The sequence below is a fragment of the Azolla caroliniana genome, unplaced genomic scaffold (assembly GCF_043228905.1).
Source record: "Azolla caroliniana isolate FFs.n. ecotype wild unplaced genomic scaffold, voAzoCaro1.0.p SCAF_552, whole genome shotgun sequence".
In the NCBI taxonomy this organism is placed as follows: Eukaryota; Viridiplantae; Streptophyta; class Polypodiopsida; order Salviniales; family Salviniaceae; genus Azolla; species Azolla caroliniana.
The window spans coordinates 1-20,941 of NW_028230987.1; the positions used below are offsets into that span (position 1 = coordinate 1).

At 40.1% G+C, this 20,941-nt stretch overlaps 1 protein-coding gene and 1 pseudogene across 1 annotated transcript; both read left to right on the plus strand.

Moving 5' to 3' along the window:
• The first annotated feature begins 3,177 nt into the window (after positions 1–3,177).
• On the plus strand, positions 3,178–8,660 carry LOC147847972 (serine/threonine-protein kinase STY46-like). Its single transcript, XM_087338710.1, has 16 exons — positions 3,178–3,460; positions 4,126–4,240; positions 4,508–4,590; positions 4,678–4,800; positions 4,896–4,962; positions 5,059–5,169; positions 5,339–5,389; positions 5,924–6,099; positions 6,191–6,298; positions 6,849–6,922; positions 7,021–7,196; positions 7,278–7,373; positions 7,476–7,556; positions 7,665–7,718; positions 7,828–7,962; positions 8,305–8,660. The coding sequence occupies exons 1-16, from the start codon at positions 3,246–3,248 to the stop codon at positions 8,365–8,367; spliced, it is 1,728 nt and encodes a 575-aa protein (XP_087194836.1). The 5' UTR covers positions 3,178–3,245; the 3' UTR covers positions 8,368–8,660.
• A 2,593-nt stretch (positions 8,661–11,253) lies between these two features.
• Positions 11,254–12,607, plus strand: LOC147847973 (ferritin-like catalase Nec2 pseudogene; annotated as a pseudogene).
• The last annotated feature ends 8,334 nt before the right edge of the window (positions 12,608–20,941 follow it).

The following is a 20,941-nucleotide window of genomic DNA, read 5'->3' on the forward strand; positions in this document are numbered from 1 at the left end:
ACACAATGTTACATAATTGAACCCGTCATATACAGAAATATTATGTGCATTGGTTATGATTGATGCATTTTGATGAAGAAGTTATTCACATATATACCAAGATCCTATTCATTTTGGTACCTATCTTTAAAGTAAAGAGAACACGAATGGAAAATTTTCAAGAGTTACCACAGAAAATAGGTTGATTGTAAGTCATGCTAACCTTTATGTTATAAAAAGATATGCAAGTAGTTGTGAATGCCTTTAATCCTTTAAATTGGATTTTACGATAATTATTTATTCTAACTTGTTATCTACGCAGCAGAAAATTACCAATTATCCCATAAAGAGCATAACTCTCTATGTTTAGCAAGTATTGTTCTCTTTCAATAAGTGACAATAATTTACTAGTATAGTAAAGTTGCTTATGCCATAATACTACTAAAAGATATAGTGTTGATGTGTATTTGAAACTGAGCTTCAACAAGGCATATGCATGGTTCTAAAACACATGAGCAATGACATGGTTGCAAAACGTGTAGACATCTAAAATATTTGAGGAAAAAGTTGACAATAGGGTTAACAAAGCAATGCAAGTCAGCATTAGTGAATACATAAACATGAGGGGTTCATGTCATATGTATTCATGTGTGCCATTGACAAGTATCTTTGGTGATGGTGGGGCTAACCTAGTAAAAGACCACAATCGAAGTGCATATGCTTATTTAGGCTGTGTATCTTAAGATGCGGATCTTCAAAAGAGCATGGCAAAGGTTATAATTGCTTTCTCTTGGCACACATTCTAATTTCTCATAATAAATGTGGTTATCCAACTATTGTAGGGCATCCTATATAAATTGGAGTGAATGGGATTGGGGTATGGGACAAATAGATAATGGGTCATATATAAAGTAGAATGCCTTCTTATCTAAGCCATAAGCCGGGGTATGCATGTTCATTTATGCTAGATTTTTTATTCACTATACTAATCAAACATGGTCACATGTGGATGTGCAAATCTCGTTCTCCCCATGCCCATTCATGTGAATGATATGAGAACACACACACATATATAGGATCCCCATACCCATTCATGTGAAAGATATGACAACACACACATATAGGATGCAATGAGAACATTGTGTTGGTAAAAAGACAAATGGGGCTTCCAACTCGTTACAATAAAATTCTTGTTTAGTTAGGGAGGGATGGATGGACGGAAGGGGGAGAGGGGACAATGACTTATTGCCCTACCCCTAAAGGTAAATGTCCTAAAGAGGATTATTGTCCAACTAGTCATTTGTATGTTGAGACGCGACAAATATTCTTCGATTGTACAATTGGATCTTTTGTATTAGCACACATGCATATAGAGATGGAAACGAGCGACTTTTTATGGGGTGGACGAGGGCCCTTGACATACGACACATATCAACCATATACGCTTTAGTATCAACCATATGCACTTTATTATGGGTATGTACGCGGAGATGGAAAACATTTCACTCTCGAGAAAAGGGTGCACCAAGGTTGAGAGGATGGCATATGTTTGACATATGGCACCGAAATCTGTACTTCTCTCTAATCTAAGTTGTCTTGGCTTTTCATGGGCACGAGAGGTGGAAAGAGGGTGGTGCATGCATGATAAGAAAGTGCCAATGTCATTCAATCAAGAGAAACCAATAATGGGAATGAACGTGGTTCGAGAATCGACATCCCCGGGTGTGCAAAAGACCATGTGTGTGTTCTTCGTATAGGACCTAGGTATACATATATGCACATGGAGATGGGAAGCACGAAGGGCCCGGCGAAGAAGTACATATGTACATATATACTCGGCACATGACTACACCATACCTATGGCTTATATGTATGTATTTGAGAATGACACCTTGGGTATACAACATGTGTAGGTTATTTTGTAAAAGTATTATGCACATGGAGATTGGAAGCATGAATGGACTAGATGAAGAAGTAAGTACACTTCACATGTGACTACACCACACACACACACATATATATATATGTATTTATACATACATACATCCACACATATATATGTATTTATACATACATACATACATACATACATATATGTATTATGTACATATATATGTGTGGATGTATGTATGTATGTATGTATGTATGTATCTATATCTATATATATGTATGTATGTATGTATGTGTGTATGTATGTATGTATGTGTGTATGTATGTGTGTATGTATGTATGTATGTATGTATGTATGTATGTGTGTATGTATGTATGTATGTGTGTATGTATGTATGTGTGTATGTATGTATAAATACATATATATGTGTGGATGTATGTATGTATGTATGTATGTATCTATATCTATATATATGTATGTATGTATGTGTGTATGTAGTGTATGTTTCAGTCTCTCTCTGACACTCTGTTTTGGACCTCCCCCATCTTCTCTCTGAATCTTTCTTCTTTCAAATCTTCCATCCCTCATCATCATCATCATCATCCTTTCATCTTCATCTTCATCTTCATCTTCAATCCTTCATCTCCAATCTTTCATCATTATTCTTCACCAATTCCTAAACCCTAAACCCTAAACCCTAAACCCCCATCATCATCATCATCATCATCATCATCATCATTCTCCACCATCACCATCGCCATCATCTTCATCTCCAATCTTTCATCATCATCCTTCACCAATTCCTAAACCCTAAACCCTAAGCCATTCTCATCCTTCACCATCGCCATCACCATCGTCACCACCATCATCATAGTCATACACCACCACCATCCTCCTTCCTGGTCACAGGTTTCTCTCTGTCTCTTAAATCTGTCGCCCACGAAGGAAGAAAGATTACAGATTCTCATTAAAAGAAAGTAAAGGCAGTGTAGACATCTCTCCATTAAAGCTGAAGCCTATAGAGGAAGAAACATCGCACAAGCAAGGACCAAGAGGAGATTCAAAACGGAAGAATTCGGCAACAGATATAAAGAAAGCCAAGAACGGAAGGCGTCAGAATAGAAAGGCAGAGCAAATGTGAAAAGAAAAGGAAAAATAGCGAAGAAAGGAAGGAAAAAAGCATCAGAAAATAGAAAGGAAGAAAGATCACTATATGTACATATATATATATATATATATATATACAGGAAGGAAGGGGGCGTGAGTAGTTTGCAGCAGTATTAGAACACAAAGATTCAGGAAAAAAGCATCCAAAGACTGTATAACCATTCAGACTCTGTCTGATCAGACATCTTCTTCTCCAACTCCTAGCACTATGCCACCCAATCCTCTGACCTCTTCATTTTCCTTGATAGCTCGTACCGACATAGCTACTCAGACGAAACAGAAAAATGGTCTTCAAGTAGGGAAGAAAGATGAAGTGTGCAATGAAATCATTAAGCGTCTCAGTGACATCAAGCATGAAGCATTTCTGTCTTCCCTAGACTTTGCTGATTCGATTCGTGCTCACTTCAATCGCCTTCCTTACAGGTATGTTTAAACTGATTTCATATGGTGATGATTATATTAATTAATTTTCCGATCACGCAGGCCTTTTTGGTGTCTGCTGATTACAAACTTACAGAGGCTAATCACAGCTAGTCATCAATGATGATCTTGCAAAAGCGAATACATAAAAATACATGTTATGCTGGAGATAGCTACGGTTTTGAGACATGCCCCTAATTGGAAATTCAGTATTGCTGAGATTCATGAAAGGAAATTTAGCTTCATGGATTGACTTAGATTTGCATGATGTGTAATTGAGACAAAGACATCTTCAATCTCCTAAAGGAAATTGAAAAGAGGGGGCTGGACAATCTTTTCTTTATATGCATATTGATTATGAGAAACAAAGTAATTCGGACCTTTTGATCTGGGGATCGTATTAAATGCCAGTTTTAATGAGTAAATAATGGTTTAAAAAGTAGATATTTTGATGCTGTTTTGCTCTCAATTGCTTTCTTTCATGCTCATGCGCGGTACCTTGTGGTCGGTTATAATCATTGACGTTATTGCCGTTCAATTTTATAGACAATGTGTTTTTGTCATATATTTTCCTTCAGATATTACACTAAAACTATCTAGTATGTGTTGCTTGATAATTATTTCGTTTGTTCAAGAAGTGAATTCGACTTGCTGGCCTGTTCCTTCAGGTATGCTTTAGAGGTTAACGTTGAAAGGGCAGAGGAAGTCCTCACACACCAACGATTGCTTGCATTGGCTGAAGATCCAGAACATCGTCCAGCTTTTAGCGTTAGATCTGTTCATGTGAGTCTTTATTTCCCCATTTAAATTGGGGCTGATAACTGTATTTTGTCTGCATGATTTCAAACTAAATTTATGAAGTGTTTATGAGTTCAACATTAAACAGCCACTAAGAACCCGTGATCCCAAATTTTTTTTTGTCACATTTGAAACTTATACACCAAGCCCTAATAACTGGTCACAGATAGTTTTTAACATTGTGATGTATTTTTTATAAGTGAATATGTCATGCCATTTTCTTAACATCTATGTACATTGATACAAAGATAGGTTCTGATTACTGGATCAGACAATTTAGGGGATTGTTCCCAAAAGAATGATGGTGCTGCTCAGCTTTTTCCAAGGCCAAAAAGGTGCTAAATTTGTCTCGATCTGCTGTCTGAATATATGGAGCTCTGTTTTCAGACACATTCCTCTTACTTGCAAGTTGTTTTGAACAGCTTTCATCCACCACCTGCTTTTGGTTTCCCAACTAATTTAGACACATTCATTTTCGAGCTAAGCAAGTTATCTCCAAACAATGATGATAAAGAAAACAATGATATTGGCCATCCTCCTGCAGAGTATGGAAACCTTGGATGCAAATCTTAAGCTAATTATAAAACTGGGTTTCACATTAATATTTAGAGTTACAAATATTCCTGTTTTCTGACAATAGATCTACACATGTGCCCATTCATGAAGTGACATTCTCAACCGTCGACAAACCAAAACTGCTTAGTAAGGTGTGCTGAAATCATTCGTGAAGTGACACCCTGTCCTCTTTTTGTTTTTCAAATGTCACGAGACTTAAAGTCCTATGGTGGTGGACTTCTGTGCAGTTATCTTCTCTGCTTGCAGATGTGGGATTGAATATCAGGGAAGCTCATGTGTTTTCAACCATTGATGGTTACTCTTTGGATGTGTTTGTCGTTGATGGTTGGCCCACAGAAGTAGGTTTTCATTTGGAGTGGTTTTCCTGGTTTCTTTCTACATCTTTAAAAACTTGAGAGGGCACGATGCATGCTGAATAAGATTGATTTATTAAATCTGTTTCGTTCTCGATTCCATTAATCTTCTCTAGTTACTCATCATAATTTCTTCTAATTTCCATTTCAATAGAGCACGGAAGAGTTGCAGCAAGCTTTGGAGAGTGCAATAGCAAGTGTAGAGGTGACTGCTTATCTTAAACTCTAGTGTCTATAAATTTTCATGATCATGTAGCATTTTCGTTAGTGATATTTGAGCCATCATATAGTCAATTTTCTCCTTTTTGGGAAGGGAAAAAACTTGGAAGAAACTCCTGAGTTTGACTCAGCTCCTTTAATGCCCTGGTTGACCAAGTGCATTTCTGGAATGATGAAAACTTCCAAGCATTTGTTGAAATAAAGAAAAACACGGGTATTTCGAAGTTTTTCCTAATATTAGTTAGTGCTATATGGAATATTCTTCTACAAGATGTGCATTTACATGATCTCTGCTATCCAGAAACCATACTAGAAAATCCAATAGTGGTACGAAATTGAAAATCTGAAACATGATTCCATTAGTCCGCGATAGGCTGATTCAATCTTGGTAAATAATGATTGTGCAGAATCAGTTGAATAATCTATACATAAGGATATATCTAGAATGTGATCAGCTGAAATTTAGAATTTAGGACACACTCTCTCAATTCAAACTTTTTTCTAATTTGAACTGTTGTAGGAAACATATTGGGAAAGAGTCTCACCAACTGCATCACCTGCTGAGTATATCACAAAGCCAGACACTCCACATGTTGAAAATTTGAAAATATTGTGTGATGGAGCCGATGATTGGGAAATAAACTATAATCTGCTGAAATTAAATTGCAAAGTAGCATCTGGATCCTTTGGTGATTTGTAAGTGCAAAATAAAAGATTTTGTAATTTGACTCGGAACACCCAATTTGTTCTTTTTAAAAGTATAAAGGCACATATTTGTGATGTGCAGGTATAAAGGTACGTATTGTGGCCAAGAGGTTGCTATTAAAGTTTTGAGACCAGAGCGAACAAGCATTGACATGCATAAGGAGTTTGCTCAAGAAGTGCGTATTTTGAAGTACGTATCAAATGAATCTGTTTATTCCCATGTCCTGCATATGAAGTACACTGCGTATGGTCATTCATCTAGATTAAACAAAAATTAATTTGGGTAAAAGAAGGGTATGAAGCTTCAGAGGGCCGTTCCAACAATCAGACAATTTTTTGGGTGATACATAATTGAATGCAAGTTGGTGAATATTGTCCTCACACAATGTTAGTAGCGGAGATTTCCTGCATATCCATTGCACTGACAATTATTCTTACTACTTTCTATCCTTTATGAGCAAAACATCTTAAGGGATATTTAAATTGGGCTATTCAACAGTAGCCTAGTGTGTGGAAATCATGGTGTCTGTTAGGCAATTAGAGGTAATGGAGTGAAACTATCTAATATAGTGAGTCATTTACGGCAAGTTCAACAGAAGTGAAGAAAACCCTACCATAGCGAGCTTGGAGAACTGGAATTAATGTGGGTTTCTTGGTTATGTTGAAGGATAGAGAAAGTAAAGTCTGTTATTTTTCTTGACGTGGGATGGCGATGCTTACCATGCAGAATTCTACTGCAGGAAAGTGCGCCATAAAAATGTCGTTCAATTCATTGGGGCATGCACCAAGCCTCTACATCGTTGCATTGTAACAGGTGATTGAGAAATTTTACTTCAGTCTGGTTATTTATATATATGCATCTTCTGTGTGCCTATGATAGATTTCATGATTATATTTCATTTTGTTTTCTAGAATTTATGTCTGGTGGAAGCGTTTATGACTATCTTCACAATCAGAGAGGTGTTTTTAAGTTACCAGTGTTGATTCGGGTGGCAGTCGATATATCTAAAGGAATGGACTATCTACATCAGCATAATATAATTCATAGGGACCTTAAAGCGGCAAATCTTCTGATGGATGAACATGAGGTAAGTTTTCCTTGTCACGAGTTACATGGCATTAGAAAACGAAACATACTATTCTGAGCTGTGAGATTTAAATAATTGCAGGTGGTTAAGGTTGCAGACTTTGGAGTTGCACGTGTTCAATCACAAACTGGAATAATGACAGCAGAAACAGGAACCTACAGGTGGATGGCACCTGAGGTATGTTTTAAAGCTAAAAAATATGACTAATTATTCGAAACAAAAAGCAAATGTATTCGTTTTTGTTCTGTGTCATTGTATTGAGCAAGACTTGTGTAACAGGTAATTGAACACAAGCCATATGATCGAAAGGCGGATGTTTTCAGCTTTGGTATTGTGTTATGGGAACTTTTGACTGGAAAGGTAGTCACATAACAGATAGTGTATTGTTCAGGCAGTGTCATGAATACAAAGTGAGATTATGCTTTTCTGATCTATATGTCTGAGGTCTGAATTTCTGGGTGATTTCAGCTGCCCTATGAATATTTAACTCCATTACAAGCAGCAGTGGGGGTAGTGCAACGGGTGTGTTGTTTTTAGTCTCATTATGTGAATTGAAACTGAAATAAATGATCATTTAATGAGTTCTATGGTCTGTGATTCAATGTTGCTAACCCTACTTCACTGCAAACAGGGGTTGCGGCCAACAATTCCCAAGAGCACCAATCCTAAACTTTCTGAATTACTGGAAAAATGTTGGAAGCAAGATCCAAAGGAACGGCCCGAGTTTTCTGAGATCACTGTTCTCTTGCAGAATATTTTGAGAGAGGTAGGTAGTTCTCTTATTGTGCGATCCTCACAATGTACTGCCGGTGTCCAATATTGAATACAGAAACACCATCTCTTCTCCTGTGAAAATGAAAACTGTCTGGTCATTCACAGCTACTGAGTTTAATGGGAATTTGGCCTATTTAAGAAAAGCAAACAAAAGTTGCGGTTCACAGCCATCTTGCATATATCAAATTAGAACAAAAAAAGCTTGGGTTTTATAGGCTTTTTTTGGCCACTACTCGAGAATAAGAAAACAAAATTCGGCTCTAATGTAACACGGAAAACATATTTTTGATCGCAACAAAAATTTCAAATTCAAATGCTCTTGTTGATTTCGCAGGTTGGTGATGATGATAGGAAGGATAGAAAGGGGAGCTTCTTCTCGGCTATACGGAGGACATAGAAATGGGAATACTTTGTCTTGACCTATTCATCAAAAAGTGGGGAGAATTGCATCATCTGAACAAGAGGGAGAATTTTGCATAAAGCTGAACAAGGAGAATTGCGTTAGCTGAACCAGAAAACGCAACGAAATTGAGTTTTTCTTGTTATATGTAGATATATCCAGATTCACCGAAAATTCTTTCCCCTTAACCTGTGGCACCCATTTTTGTTCCTAATGTTGTTTCGAGTGACAAATATTTTACTCGAAGTAACATCTTGTAACATTCTTGACCTCACGGCATTCCCCCCAATGGGGCTGATTAATATAAAAAAAAAATGTATTATGTTTTGAAGTGTGCTTTAGCTAAAGGCTAAATTTACCTCCTTATTTTCATTTTGAATATTTTGCGTAGTTATATATCACAATCTGGATGTTTGGAACAATTCCTTGAAAGCTTTTTCTCAATGATGTGCAGCTGAGTTTGCTTGCTTCTACATGGAAATATTCATGGTTCATGGCATAAAAATGTCCAAAATATAATTTTTGTCTTCTTTTGCTGCATGATCTTGCTTCTTTGTTTTATTATTGCCACGGTAATGGTAGAGCTATTATGCTATCAAGACAAAGCTGTCCATGTTTCAATTGCTTTTGCAAGTTTTTGTCATGTCATATATGATCCCTAGTATCATATTTATTTATTTGAAATCGTCTTTATTCTATAGCATGATACCAATATATATTCTTTTTTTTTTTTACTTAATGTTTGTGATTTTGAAAGAGTACCTACATGTTTCCATGATAGTTTTTTTCTAAATCACTTGGTATGTCGTGGTACCAATCCGTCTATTCCTCCTTAATCACCCAAATAGACATGTTTTTTGGACAAACATTATGCAATGGTTTAAAGTGTCTAATAATTGAACTAGCTCATTGGTGTCACAAAACTGCATTATATGTGAATGGGCTGATCATATTAAAAATCGGTTTCTTGTTACTGAGTTTTTATGGGAGAGAAATTGTGCACTTTAACGGAAAGAATGCAATTAATTTGATGCATACATTATAACGCAATTTGTGTCAAGAGTCTTCATACAGTCTGAACTTTAATATTTGATAGTATACAATAAGATGTGGTGTTGTAGGTTTATGTTGAGCATAAAATGTCTTATGTTGCCAACTCCAAATGTAATATACTTTTCCCTCAAACAACACACTAATCATGAAAAGATTTCAACTCCTTCAAAGGATTGTATAATCTGCATCTAATCATTTTTCTAATGTACATTCAAAGCGTGTGAAAGCATTATTATTATCCTCGCCAAATGATATCCAAGCTTTCAAGAGATCATAGAGTATTTGTGAAAAATATTACGATTACATTTAAGAGGAAAATCATGAAAATTTTCAAATATGGCATATTTGAAGAAGTACTAAATCTTTTATTTAGGTTCTAACATCCTTTTGTTGGAGATATATTGATTATGAATCGCAATTGCTTGCATGTCTCCAACATCATCTCATATGAATAGATAGTTAGGTCTGGTTGACCTTGTATTGGCTTATTATGGTATTGAAACAAGATGATCACACTATTTACCTCAACATTTTGTTTCTTGTTTTATATTTTAAAGGTACCAGAGACAATATATGAGACGGAACATGGATATAAGCAATTCATGAAAGAGTTTCATGTTGTGAGAAAATCAAGAATGTTATATATATTCATGTTTTAGTTATCCTTGTAATTTTTAGTGGCCATCAATGAATGTAAATAAATCTATTAAAAATTTGTCACCATTTCTTGTTAATATGTACCCCATATGATTTCTATAATTATTTTCCAACATAATTATTATTCTTGCTTTCAATTTTTGGTAACGTAAGAAGACACGTTGTATATTGCATGTTGGTTACTAGATTGAATTAATATATCATTATACAAGTCATTATGTTCGCATTGCACATAAAAAACCATAAACATTAGTTGGCATACACACCAACACGTTATAAAGATTCAATTTTTAGGTTTTTATGGCTCCCTTCATAAATTGCAACAAGTATGTGCCATATATTACATTTCCGTCCCAAGTTTGGATTAGTGTTTTTTCAAAGAAATCTTCTCATCGCAGTTAATTTTAAGTGACAAGCCAATATGCTCCAAAAAAGGTCTCCAATCAAGCCACCCAAAGAATTTCATACAACTTCTACATCTCTAGTTGTTGCATCAAGATGGATTGAACAATTTGCCCAAATGAAATGGATCCTTATATTATTGATGAAATTAATTACGGTATTCATCGAAGAATTTTATACAAGCTTCTCCATCTACAATTATTGCAACAATATGGATCTTGGAATAGGTCCTTGTAGGTTCTATGGTCAATAAAATTTTGATAAGTAGTTAAAGTTAAATGTAAAACATCAAGTAAGAAATGTATTGATGGTAGTGTATTGTGTAATAGAACAATGGCTAACTCTTAGCCTCGAAATTAATGCAAAAACTTGTAAGTAAGTTCATCATGGATGAAATCTCGAGTGTTGTGACAAAGATGAGAAGCACAAGGCCATGTTGAAGCGTGGATTTCATAGTACAACAATTAAGGTAAATTTAAATGTGTCCAAATCTTATGTCTTGTCCTAGAATTGGTCGAAAACTAATGAGTCAAAGTTTATGCATCAAGGTGGGTAAAAATTTAATGTAACTAAATAAGCAGTTGGGTGGGTGGGTCAAATATAAGGCTAACTCATTAACATACAATGGGTATGAACAATTGACATGGAAAGTGTGAGTGAGTTATTGTAATAACAGAGCTTGTCCAATGTTTATTCCTGAAAATGTTGCTATAAAGGTGCCTCCATGTATGAGAGAAAAAAATAGGAAGAGGACTAGAGCTTGATTCAACAATGGATCATCAAAATAGGACATTCATTTATTTTGCCATCTTGTTTGTAGTATCCACACTCGTTTCTAGCATGTCTCTTGTAGTTTGCCAATGCCCAGCGTATCCCTCTTTTGGTACATATGTACCGAATCGTAATGTAACTGAGGTGGACAAGGATCTTATAGAATTTGCACTTAACTTGGAATATCTAGAAGCTGAGTTTTTTCTTTGGGGCGCATTAGGATTTGGGCTTGATGAAGTTGCTCCTCAAATTGTGCAAGGTGCACCGAGGCCATCAGGTGGACAAATCGCAACTTTAGATGAGTTTACACGAAACATTTCTTTACAATTTGGTTTACAAGAAGTCGGACATTTAAGGTTAGTTTGAAAGATGAGAAACACACAAGGAGCTAAATATATGCATATAAATGCTTATATCTATGAGTGATATGCATGCAAGACCTAGAATCTCACTAAAGGAAACCAAAGTTAAACTTGCATTTTTTGCAGCATGTACTAAAAACATTGTCAAGGATCAATAATCTATCTAGTTTAGCATTCTCATTGGGATTTTATTAATCATTGATACACGTATACTAAGACATTGTTGTTGATGTGTATTGCATATTGGATAGAGCAATCCTAGCGACGGTAGATGGCTTTCCACGACCGTCATTAAACATAAGTGGAAGTGTTTTCGAGCAATTTATGAATGAAGCATTTGGGAGACGACTAGAACCTCCATTTAACCCATACCAAGATAACCTAAGGTTTATGATTGCAAGTTACGCATTGCCATACATTGGGTTGACAGGATATGTGGGCATGAATCCTATGTTGGAGAGCTACGAAGCAAAGAGGGTAAGTACGAAACATTTCGAATGACATAAATGTATATTTGGTGAGGCTTGGTTTAATGTGAGAGCATGGAAAAGAGTTTGCATGAGAGACATGGGTGATGGTATTGTGTATGTGGCTTGTAGTTAGTCGCAGGGTTATTGGGCATGGAGGCGGAGCAAGATGCGGTGATCCGCATGTATCTCTATCGGATGAAGGACATTACGGTGGCGGGATACCCATACATTGTGTCGGATTTCACAACAAAGATCTCAGAGCTAAGGAATCGACTTGGCATGACAACGGGCCTAGTGGACGAAGGTGTGGAGGTGGCCACATGGACATGTTTGGGGGCGGAGGGTCGCCTCTCACAAAACCTACTCTCCGCCGATGCCTTCTCCCTTTCTTACGCTCGCACCGCACTCCCCATCCTCCGCATCTTATATGGCACCGCGGCTGAGGCCCTACCCGGTGCCTTCTTCCCGCAAGGGGCCCGTGGGGTAATTGCCGAAGCTGCCCTCCACACACTAGGCTCCTAGCCTATTTCTTTTCTAGGCAATCTCTATTGTCCCCCATAATACTCCTACGAGTTCATAACACATCCCAGTGTTCTCGTGTGTCATTTATCATCATCGTTGTGCTCATCTTGGTCGACATCATCAATCATCCACGAGTACTACATTGTAGCCCTCATCGATTTCACACGTTGTTTAGTACCATGCACAACGGATATATCTATTATATATATATATATATCGTGCTCGACTTTTAGGTTGTCACACATCCCCCATCATCAAACCCTCTACTTCAATGTTGTCTTTCACTCATCTTGCCTCCATTTATCTATGTTTTCTCCCATCTTTGCACATAGACTAGGCAGCGCCACCACAACATTTCCTAGATTTTAATATACCACTATGAAGTGTGGATATTGAAATTGTGGTTCTATAGTTCTAGCTCATACTTCTTATTGTTGAATTTTAGATTACCCCTAAATGACTCACAATTTGATGCCATATTGTACAATGAAAGGTATAACTTTCCTTTTAAAAATATATGTGTACCATAAGCCCTTTCTTTGCATGTTTGTCCCGTGTTTTTTCTTCGTGAATAAGTTATTGATAAAATTTAGAAATCATTGCATTCTAGAAGAGAACCGTAAAAGGTACTATTGTGAATTTTATGAAATCATTATGTTGATTTCAAATAAGAAAAGCCAGTGAAATGGGAAATACAAGACGAACGACGAAGAGAAGATGACAATGGGGCAATATACGGTCATATAATCAACATGAAAACATCATACACTGAAAACCCAAATGCACAATAGTTCTATGTGTGGGTTTATCCATCATATTTTAACTATGGTGTTACGACAAGTAGTTATCATAAGTTTTTTATATGCATCATTATTACGATTGTGTGAATAAAGATCCAATTTGCATGTGCACATTAAACTTGTATATGACTCAACATTATATTTCTCCAAGGTACTCCCAAGTTGCATATGCACAAAGTGTGTATTTGCTTTACATATCCATCCAATCTTACCAATGGTTATACAAGTTTGAATCAAGCTACATTGCAAACACTCAATATTTTATGAGAATGACACTAGTAATGCTAATGATTCCATCCTTTGAATGCACTACATGATACCATATTTAATATACATGGACAACAATGGTGACTCAAAGCTAGCGATAATTACATATTACTCGTGTATCACATGGTTCCTATCTAGAAAGAGAATAAAACGATATAATAATATAAAGTGTCATTGGCCCAAGAGGGATCAACCCGTACAAGCATGAAGACCCATACAATATGGAGTGTCGAAGAATATCCCTGCGACATAGTAATGAAAGCATGGAAAACATACACTTCACTTTCTACATTCACACATTACCAAGGCCACTCATCATTTAAGGTTGGGGAATAAAGAAATAACGTCCACCATCATTAGTGACTATTGGTGTTCTATTTACATCCAATGTACCCATATATTGGAGAAGGGTTAGAATGATGATAATAGGAGAGGGGAAATACATTATATGTGTGTGATGAATGAGAGAATGAGATTAGCAAAACATAATAACATGCAAGTAGTAAGCATTCTATGACTTGTAACCACATCGAGACTTGGAAATTAAAGGATGGTTGCTTGATCATATGTTGCTTTATCTTGTGTGAGAGGGTTGCAACTCTTCATTTACGCATTCCATTGAATTCCTATTAGAGAGATAAAGAGATGAAGAGATATTTTTGGTGTCTATAGAGGGGCTAATATTTTTAACCCATCAAACATGACTACATAAGTTTTCTTGATGTGTGACTCTTTCCTATTGAGAAATTGAAGAACTCGTTAGATCACCCATTGGCCTTCAAAAAGCTGGCTTTCGAAAACACTATAGCACCATTGATCACCTTGTCACGCTTCGAGTATTAATGGAGGAAAGTCGCCTTAGAGGTAAAGGTTTATATTGTTGCTTTGTAGACTTCAAGAAAGCTTTTGATATGGTACCTCGTGAACATCTTTGGAGGCAAAGGGAAGAACTCGAGGTCCCAAGTAAATATATGCTTGCAATTTCCCGAATATATGAGAAGGTTATATGTTGTGTGCATATGAGATATAGACTTTCAGATTTTTTCAATAGCACGGTTGAGTGTCAAACTCAACTTTCCTAGTGTGGGAACACACCTTAAGAATACCCAAGTGTGTGAACACCCCACCTCCTTGTACTATAAACTTAGTGTCATAGAAGCTAAGTCCTGTGACACATATTCAGGAGGTAGTTAAGTCTCCACCTCTTTTCTAAGTGGTGGTTGTAGTGAGAGAACATAGAGAGAAGGTGACTACATAAGCACCTTCTCCTTCTTGTTATCCTTTAGGCTAGACAAGCCCTAACACAGGGTGTCCCTATGGAACACTTCACCAAAGGGTGGTACGATGAGATATGGATGGACCGTGGTGTCGAATGGGTCTTAACCGGTACTGTTATTGATCGTAACACACACGTAAGATTAATTATATTAAGCACATAACGGTAACCAAATAGACACTAAACAATATGTAATACAAAATGGTTCTTTGGGTAGTTGCTCCGTTTGTTGTGGTGGCTGTTGTTGTTGTTGCTCTCCGGCCTGCTCCTCCTTTCCGGCTCCAGTCCCTTCCGAGCTTCCGTCTCCGGCTCATCTGTTCTGGGCTCCTCCTGCTCCTGACATCCAGCTTGCACTGGCTCTTGCGGGTTGGCTACCTTCAGTTGCTCCTCTTGCGCTACATTTGGTTGGCTCCCTCCGGTTTTGGCTGCGTTTGGTGTCTGCTCCGGAGATTGCTCTTCGTCACTAATTTTAATGGCCGCCATTCTTCTAGCCGCCATTTGTCGTGTCTGCTCTTGTTCGTATAACTCGAATTGGAGTTGGGTATCCAGTTGGTCATCATCCAACTGTTCCACTAGCCATCCCACCGCCACCAGTTGTTCTCTGGCCAAGGACAGGAAGTCATCCGATAACTCCTCCCTTATGGTCACAACGCTTTCCGCATCCAGTTTGTAGAAGTTATCGCCGTCCTTCTGCCGGTTCTCCGCATCCACTCGGAGGACCTGCAACTCGGCTGCCTGCTTTGTCCATTTGGACCACCACTGTACTGAACTTTCTTCAACTAACCTCTTCGTGCGGTCCCTCCATGTCAGTACAATGTCTCAAATACGGCAAAGTCCCATCTTTGACTTATCCTCCACGACCTGCTTTTCATCCTTTAATTGCTTTATGAGGATCGCGGTTGCCTCAACTTGTCCTTGATACTGCATCAATTGCGTCTGATAAGTCGTCCAAACTCTGTTCAGAGCCATCTTTGCTCGTTCCATCTCCTCATGATGTTGTCGGGTAAAAGCTCCATTCTGTCCTTCGCCTCTTCTGCCAACATCTTTGCTGCTTCGACTCCCTTGGTCCTTTCTTCCGTCCTGTTGACTTCATCCCGGAGTTCCCGCATCTTCTCTTGCTGCCAGTCACCTTCTGCCATCAATTTCTTGTGTTCCGCCTCTAGGTGCTTGTGATCCCGGTGCAACCTGTCAAAATCCTCTGTTTTCTATTTCAGCCTTTGATTGACTTGACGTTGGGCCCGATCCTCACGGTCCTTCTGTTGCCGGAGTTCTTCTTGGAGCCGCTTGATTTCGACTTCCACCGATCGCCGGAGTTTGTCCTTTTCTTGCAACAACTTTTCTTTTTCTTCCTTCAATCGGTCATATGCTTGATGACCCTTCCGTAGATTGTCCTCGACTTTTCGGAGGTTCTCTGCCGTTTTCCGTTGTTCCTCCTCTACCGCCTTCTTCAGGTCTCGTTCTCTAGCCCTTAAGGCCTCTTGAGCTACTAATTCCTCTCTGAGAGTGACAAGTTCTTGTTCTTGTGCCTTATTTGCATCCGGTCCTATTTCAGTTATCGACATCTTATTGGTTTGTACATTCACCGGAGCCACTGGTTCTAGTAGTATTGGTCCTTCTATGACCTGTTTAGCCGCCTCTACTTTGGCTTGCACAATTTCTTCTTCCATGCTCTGGATCCTCGATCGGGCCTTCTCAAGTTCTTCAGTTGTGGTGAACAACCGGTCCCCCTGTGCTCTATCCTCCATTTCTATTTGGCACATGACCCCGACCACCTGTTCACCGATCCACCGTAGCCATTGACTGTTGGTGCCTTGTTGTTGTGTCGGTTCTGGTTGTGGTGTGGCCTATGTTCTCGTCGGAAGACCTTTTTGGATTGGTGCCTCTAGCGACAACTCTTGGTCTTGTTGTGCCTGTTACCCCAATGAGGTGGCAATTCGATTACCGGTTCTTGGACCACCGACACTGTTGCTTCTTGCCGCATAGGTAACTCTTTCATTGGTTTTGGTTGAATCGGTTCCGCCTCCTTCCTTGGCTCCGGTCCCTCGGAACGGGGTGTCGGTGTGCTATCCTTCACCAAACCGGATTCATCCCCCTTCTACTCCGCATCGCTACGCTTCTGGCGATGTAGGAGGTTATTGGCGGGGTCTTCCTCCACCTCCTCCTCTTGGATTCTGATATTGATGTTCGTTACCAAGAGGTCCGGTTCTTGTTCATGTTGGCCCAACTTGATTTTAAGAGGCCTTACTGGTGGCTCCACCGGTGTCTCTGTCTCTGCTTGCTTGTTCCGGCTAGGCAGTTTTTTCCCTTGCTGCGAGGTACTGCCCTCTTTCCATCTGGGCATGTGCTTGGCTAGGAGTTGCTGCTGTTTTGAAGGTTTGTTGGGCGTGGTTTTCGTTACTCAAACCCACTTCTTAGTCTTTACTGGCTCCACCGGGGGCGCCAAGAGAGTCAACCATTGAGCCACGACCTTCCATAATTTCCTGTCGTTCTGCACTGATTCTATCGCCGTCTGCAAGCAATCGGCGATGATTACCGACCAATCCACTTGCACCCCTGTGTATGTAGCAATGATGAAACCGGCTTTGTTCTTTGGCATCGCAGGGGGTCGGGGGTACACGAACCCATACTTGTGGAGGACACGAGCCACTTCTCTGAACAGGGGATCCTCGCTGCCCTGTGTCTGGTGAACCTTGCTGGCGAGGGAATACTCGCCAAAAAACTTGGTTAGCGTTTGAGGAGAAGGGTTCTCGATGGAGTAGATGCCCCCTTCCGGCAATCCGATTAGAGCGTGAATGGCTTCCTCCATTATCACTTCCATGTCGATTTTATGCATGACTTCTTTTGCTTCGTCATGTGGCGGTGCCTCTGCTATCCTTAGGAAGCCTCCCAACCCATGTTGGTTGAACCACTTCTTGGTTGTTTCGGAAAGTGCCATAGGTTCCATCTTGTTGTCTGGTTCTGCGGGGGTGGGTAGGGCCGATGTGCTTGTATGTGCTTCTTGCGTTCGTCTGCTCACTTGTATTGTCCTTTGTGCGCTCAGTGCTCAGTGATCGAGAAATGAGAGAGACTCCACAAGGCGGAGGTTTCATGTTCCCATGGTTGGCGCCTTTCTCGATTCCCGTGCATGCACATCGTGTACTATAATAGCAACTGTGTGACATGTGGTGCACTTTAACTAGGATTTAAATAGCCACTGCACGCCTTTTCGAGGTGTCCGTTCGCTCCTCGCCTCTGCATGATGATCTTCTTCTTCTTTTTTTCTTTTTTTCTTTCTAGTTCCGGTTACCCGGTAACCCCGGCTCCCTTGTCTGTTTTTCTTCATGGTTGCCGGCCAATTGCTTGCCGTTGTCTATTTCCGTGTTGTTCTCCGGTTGATGAAACAGGTTCTGTGGCATGGGTCCATAATATGGTTTAAGTCGGAACCCATTTACACACTTGTCCAGCACCTCGCCGGCTAGCGTTCCCAGCTGATATGAGCCGTTGAACTCTCGCGTTATCCAATATGGTTTGGTCCACCGGAACCGTAGCTTCCCCGGTATCTTGCCCATCCGGGTCTAGAACACTAGTACCGCCTTGCCGATTCCAAACATCTTCTCGTTACCCTTCCGGTGGCGGTCGACGAATGCTTTCCTTCGTCGTTGCTCGAGTTCCATCTGCATTAGGCTCGCTATTCGGTGCTCCTCCAACTCGGATAGTGATGCTAACCGGATTTTTTCCGATTCCTTCTCACTCAGCCGCTCCTGGACCTGTATTTGTAAGCTTGGAATATGGAATTCTATTGGCATCACCGCTTCGAGACCAAACGCTAACTGGAATGGTGTTGTCCGGATACTTGTTTTGTATGCCGTCTGGTAAGCCCATAACGTGTTGTGTAGCTTTGTATTCCAATCGGTTTGGTTCTCATTGACAATCTTCCGGAGAATGTTTTGAAGAGTTTTATTGGTGGATTCGGCCAATCCATTGGCCTGCGGGTAATAAGGGGTGCTTCGCTTGTGTACGACCGCATAAAATGTTGTTAGGCTTTCCACCACTTGGCCGAGGAACTGTCCACCTTGGTCGTTGATTAATTCGATTGGACATCCATAACGGCACCAAATGTACTCGTACAGGAACTTTGCCGTCGACGCCGCGGTATTGTCACGTAGTGCCTTGGCTTCCACCCATTTTGTACAGTAATTTGTGGCGACAATTATGTACCCGTTGCTGGTTCGCATTGCCGGTGGCTTGAATGGTCCAACGAAGTCCAACCCCCATTTCTGGAATGGCTCTAGAGGTAGTACCGGCTGGTGCGGCATGCACACTTGTTCCGTTGACTGGTCCATTCTTTGACATAGATCACATTCCTTCGTATATCGGACTGAGTCCTTTAGTGTTGTTAGCCACCATAAGCCACTACGCCATATTTTCCTTGTCGTAGCTTCTCCGCCATAATGTCCTTCAACGACCCCACAATGCGCTTCCCGTAAAATGGTGTCTTTTTCATCACTTCAGACCGCTCGCCTTCATATGTCGTCCGCTCCTTTATGATATAGTGTATCCTGCACTAGACAAAAGTGTCGGCTTTGCACTGCCAACTGTTTACGTTCATCCCGGTTCATCCCGTCAGGGGGTAGTCCGGTGCTTAAGAATTGGTGCATATTCGTTAGCCATTTGTCCTCGTCCGTGATTGTCCCATCTACAGTGTTTTCTGTTGTAATTTTAAACAATGTGGCATCCGGAAATTCATCTTGAACACCGTCACCGGTCTCTCCGGATTCTAACCGGCTCAAGTAATTGGCAACCGCATGTTGTATACCCGGCCGATGATAGATCTCAAATTCAAATTCTTGTAATAATAATGTGCACCGGGCCAGCTTGCCGGTGAGTGATGCCTTTGAGACCAAGTATAAAAGTGTTAAATGGTCTACATGGAATGAAAACTTGCGACCCAACAAATAATGACGGTATTTGGTGACACTGTATATCATTCCTAGGGCTTCTCTTTCCTGTGGAATAATTTCGCTCTACCTTTGACAACTTCTAGCTAGCGTAGTACACCAGCTGGTACCACTTAGGTTCGGTAAGTTGCATGAGTACGCTGCCGATTGCGATATCTGACGCATCCACGAAGACATGGAACTCTTTTCACTAGTCCGGGGGTTGTACCACTGGTGCTTGTGACAACATTACCTTGAGTGCGCGGTAAACCTTGTCCTCTTCATCCATCCATTTAAACGGTGTCCGGTGTGCAGTTGCGTGTAGTGGCGTGGCAAGGTCTGCCAAGTACCGGAGCATCCGGCTATGCCACCGGATCTGTCCTAAGAACCGGCTTAAAGCCTTGGCGGTCTTCGGTGCCGGTGCCTGCAAAATAGCCTTGACCTTATTTGGGTCCACGACAATCCCTTCCTTGCTAACAATATGACCCAGCAATGTGTTGCTGGTCACACAGAAGACGCATTTTGTCGGGTTTAATCTTAACCGGTATCCTCTGCACTTTTCCAAGCATAACCTGAGATGGTCGAGATGTTCCCCTTTTCGGCTATATACCGCGAAGTCATCCAGGAATACCTGCATAAATGCCGGTATGAATTCTCCAAATACTTCCATAATAATCCACTGAAAGGTTGCCAACGCCGTCTTGAGTCCGAACATCATTACAACTACTACAAAGATTCCCCATTCTGTCACGAACGCCATCTTTTCTTGATCGTCCGGGTGCATCCTTATTTGGTTATATCCACTGAAACCATCGAGGAAGCTATAAACCTCGTGTTGCCCGGCTACCGCATCTAAAACTCCATCCGTAAACGGAAGCGGAAATGCGTCGGTAACCGTTGCCGCGTTCAATTTCCGGTAATCCACGTACACACGAATCTTGCCATTATTCTCGGCACTACGACAATTGGACTTAGCCAAGTGGCCTTCTTCACCGGCTGGATAAAGCCGATCGGGAGTAGCTTGTCAATTTCTTCCTTTACTCTTGCCGCGTAGTTTGGGTTCATTCGATAGCGT

Bases quoted from the DNA above. Each gene is read 5' to 3' on its own strand.
- LOC147847972 (XM_087338710.1), top strand. From the start codon at position 3,246: ATGCCACCCAATCCTCTGACCTCTTCATTTTCCTTGATAGCTCGTACC. The intron at 6,923-7,020 runs GTGATTGAGAAA...TTTGTTTTCTAG, and splicing joins ACATCGTTGCATTGTAACAG to AATTTATGTCTGGTGGAAGC. The intron at 7,374-7,475 runs GTATGTTTTAAA...CTTGTGTAACAG, and splicing joins ACAGGTGGATGGCACCTGAG to GTAATTGAACACAAGCCATA.